At 34.3% G+C, this 3413-nt stretch overlaps 1 protein-coding gene across 1 annotated transcript; it reads right to left on the bottom strand.

Annotated features, from left to right (window-relative positions):
- Positions 1-1739: 1739 nt before the first annotated feature.
- LOC108472511 (uncharacterized) lies at positions 1740-2500 on the bottom strand. Its single transcript, XM_017774049.2, has 2 exons — positions 2163-2500; positions 1740-2080 (listed from the first exon to the last, which is right to left on the bottom strand). The coding sequence occupies exons 1-2, from the start codon at positions 2335-2337 to the stop codon at positions 1887-1889; spliced, it is 369 nt and encodes a 122-aa protein (XP_017629538.1). The 5' UTR covers positions 2338-2500; the 3' UTR covers positions 1740-1886.
- Positions 2501-3413: the final 913 nt, after the last annotated feature.

The following is a 3413-nucleotide window of genomic DNA, read 5'->3' as shown; positions in this document are numbered from 1 at the left end:
ACCTGGAATCTCTTTTAGGATAACCATTGAATTCCTGTATATAATAGCCAAATAAAATATATAGAACACCAAACGTAATAACATATTATACAGAATTAAAATAAAACTCCATTCTAAAGGGTAGCAATCAACCTTTAATGGCCAAGTAATGGTCCCCAGTCTGGTCGAACACAAATAACTTAAAATCGACATTAACTTACCAATTAAGAGAGATATTGTTTGTGTTTTCAATTTCCAATTATAAGGAGATGTAACCATTTCCATTTCTCTTTTGTTTCCACTCGGATAAAGTACCAATCTCCTGTTACAATACATATATAAAATACTAATGGAATTAGATAGTGATGCAATTATATGAAAGTTTAATAAGTTTCAGCACTCACCATTGGTGACCTCCAGCTTGAAATGTATTAAATTTATACTTTCCCGCCTTCGCCTCAACCAATAAAGAGAATGCATGACTATTTTTGAACAAGTAATGACTTGGTGGATGACCCCATTTCGTTCTTGTTATTCTTGTAAATTAACTATAAAACTCACTTTAAATCAACTGAGAAAAGCTTTGGGTAAATAGAGACCAATTATATTCTGATAAAACCACCTAGAATCTTTGGTATTAGAAAACAACCAAAATAGAGCAACAAAACAAGCCCATGTGAGACGTCTTGAGTGTGATCTTCCATGGTAATTGAGGATATCTAATAATAGTTTGATTGACTTGACCTTGTTTTCATTGAAGAGTTTATATAAAAGAAGAATATAATAAAAATCTACATAGGAAGAGAGACAGTTGAGATTCTGGTTTTCCTTGCAAGTGCATGCACCGTACTAATACTGGACTTAATTCTTCTTTAGATATTTTGGAATTTAAGATGTAAATGGAAGTATTTTGCAAGAAGGATGGTTTTTGTCGTATACGATGAAAAGTTCAATGGATGAGATTTTGGCGTCTCGTAATAAGATCATAAATGGGGAATGGCCTCGGTAAACATGCAAAGTTACTTGAAACACTCTACTATATAATGTTGTGCATTATAAAATACTGTTGGGGTCTTAACTGTCCAATACTTTAATGTTACACTCTCCAAACATCTCTTAGGACAGTATGTTAGGACAACATCTTACATTCATTGTTCAAACATCACTTTGGACAGGTTGTTGGGACAACACTTGAGATGGTTGTTAAGGACAGTTTAAGAGCAGTTGCGGGATGGTGTTCTTGGCTTAGTCCATGGCATGATACTCAGCCGGCAAATGATTCTCAGATGGAGGAGGAAGGATCGGCATATCCTTATCTTTAATCCTTTACAGACAAAGCTGACTGATTTTACTTGGATATGGAATCCTTTATTCGAAATTCAAAATGGAAGTCATTTTGCTTCGATTCAAATGTTTTGCTCATAAATAGATAACACTTATGTATGTCGAGATAACATAATTTGGTTTTACTTGAGTTTCTTGTGCTAGTAACTATTTTGTACTTATATAGGCTTTCTTAGAGTTTAAAAACTATTGTAGATGAGTAATTGTAACAAGTCAGAGATTTCAATTCATCTTCCTTGAAAAAATGGTCTGAATTCCCGCATCAAATATCAACCTGCAGATGTGAGTTTCAGAAGCTAAGCAACTAAGATCAATTTTCATTCACCGAGGAGTTGTTAGGAAAGGGGATTTAGAATCCGAGCTTGGAACAGCCAAATAACTCACTCATACTACAACAAGCAATTTGCTAGTGCAAATTTCATAAAATCCCACATGGATTAAGACCAAAACAACTTTCCAGATTCATCACAACATTTAAAAACACCCAACCAGAAGCACAGCCAGAAGCTGTCTGATTTTAGCTAAACATACATAATACTACTATTATGCTACCTACTAATTAACTAAACACGACCATCAAATAAACTTTCTAACTTCACTTTCCCACCTTTCAAAAGGCTTTCAATCTCTTTAGGAGGGTTTAGCCCCATTCTTTGAGCTCTTTCCCACCGATCCAGCCGCGTTATCCCCATACACGGCCCGTATGCCATGTTCATATCAAATTGCCTTAACACTTGCTCTTGTTCATCAAAATCATCTGTTCCCCTCAAAGAAAAGAAACAATAATTTTAGCTTTTTGTAAATATCCATTTCCAGAAAGAAAAGGAAAAAAGAGTGACCTTTGAGATCGAGTGAACCGCCATGAGAAACAAGAGCAGGGGGTTGGGTGATTTCGGAACCGAAAGTAGCGGCGTGTTTGGGAGATGGGCTTTTAGTTGATTTTTTTCCGGTAGAGGTAGTGCCGTTCTTCTTCTGCCTGTAGAAAACATTCATGTTCTTCGATGTTGTTGCCATTTTTCTCGATTCTTCTCCTCTCCCAAAGCTTCTGTTTAAATTCAAATTTTAAAAATTGATTTCCGGATTGCTTCTTGGTTATGGTATTTATGGTGTAGGCAATACTTTACATTTCCAAATTCTGTATTCCAATACTGATTCGTGGGCTAGGACTGGTTTCTTTTTTCTTCAAATGGGCCTAATGGCATAATAAAAGGTGGCCCTGATTTGTGAGCAAAATTAAAAGGGTAAACTACAAAAATAGTCACCCAATTATGTCATTAGTTTTTTTTGTCACTCAACTATTGATTTTTCAATTTAGTCAATCAACTTTTTGAAATCAAATATTTTAGTAAGTTCACCCGATTCCACAAAACAATATCTACAAGGAAAAATACACGAGTAAGCTTCAATAGAGCTTAGTAAGTTCACAGGTCGAAATGATAAAATTTACCGTATAAACATAGTAAATCATATAATAACAATGTTAATAAACATTAATCCTGTCAACCACAACTAATCAACATGTGAGCTTTGTATATATATATATATAAGTTGCCTAATCTAATCAATCATACAAGATTATTCAATATCAAGTCACGCTATAACATTGAAAAATCATGTAAGCGTTTGTATAATTCAAAAACTAGTCATTTAACCATTGAAAATCTTCCCAATGAATGATATAAACAGATGCAGATATGCAGTTATCCATCCAAGACATGTTAGAAAGCTCAAACGAGCTAAACTAACTGAGAACAAGCCTAGGCACCAAGTGCCTAGACCGTAGGCTTTACATCCTTCCCCAGTAACACATTAGAATCACTGTAAATTTAACACGATAGTCCACAACAAATGCTTGACTCTAGTATATTCAATGGATAATAACAAGTCAAGAGTCATTATCTCATCACAATTCAATCCCATACAGCACGCAATATAACCTATTGTCATGCCAATTGTATCCTATCCTATGTTCATCTGGGCTCGATACATAAAACCTCATAATACCTTACAAATCAATTACATTTCCCATCTTGAATAAACTTTATGAATAATACATTGTATATATACAATTTTTAAACAAATCATAATTT

This window comes from Gossypium arboreum, chromosome 11, assembly GCF_025698485.1.
Source record: "Gossypium arboreum isolate Shixiya-1 chromosome 11, ASM2569848v2, whole genome shotgun sequence".
Taxonomy (NCBI): Eukaryota; Viridiplantae; Streptophyta; class Magnoliopsida; order Malvales; family Malvaceae; genus Gossypium; species Gossypium arboreum.
The sequence above is the reverse complement of the archived record's forward strand: the minus strand, read 5'-3'. Positions and strand labels throughout refer to the sequence as shown.

Coding starts and splice junctions, on each gene's coding strand:
- LOC108472511 (XM_017774049.2), bottom strand. CDS start 2,337: ATGGCAACAACATCGAAGAACATGAATGTTTTCTACAGGCAGAAGAAG. Junction 2,081..2,162: donor CGGTTCACTCGATCTCAAAG/GTCACTCTTTTT, acceptor TGAGGGGAACAG/ATGATTTTGATGAACAAGAG.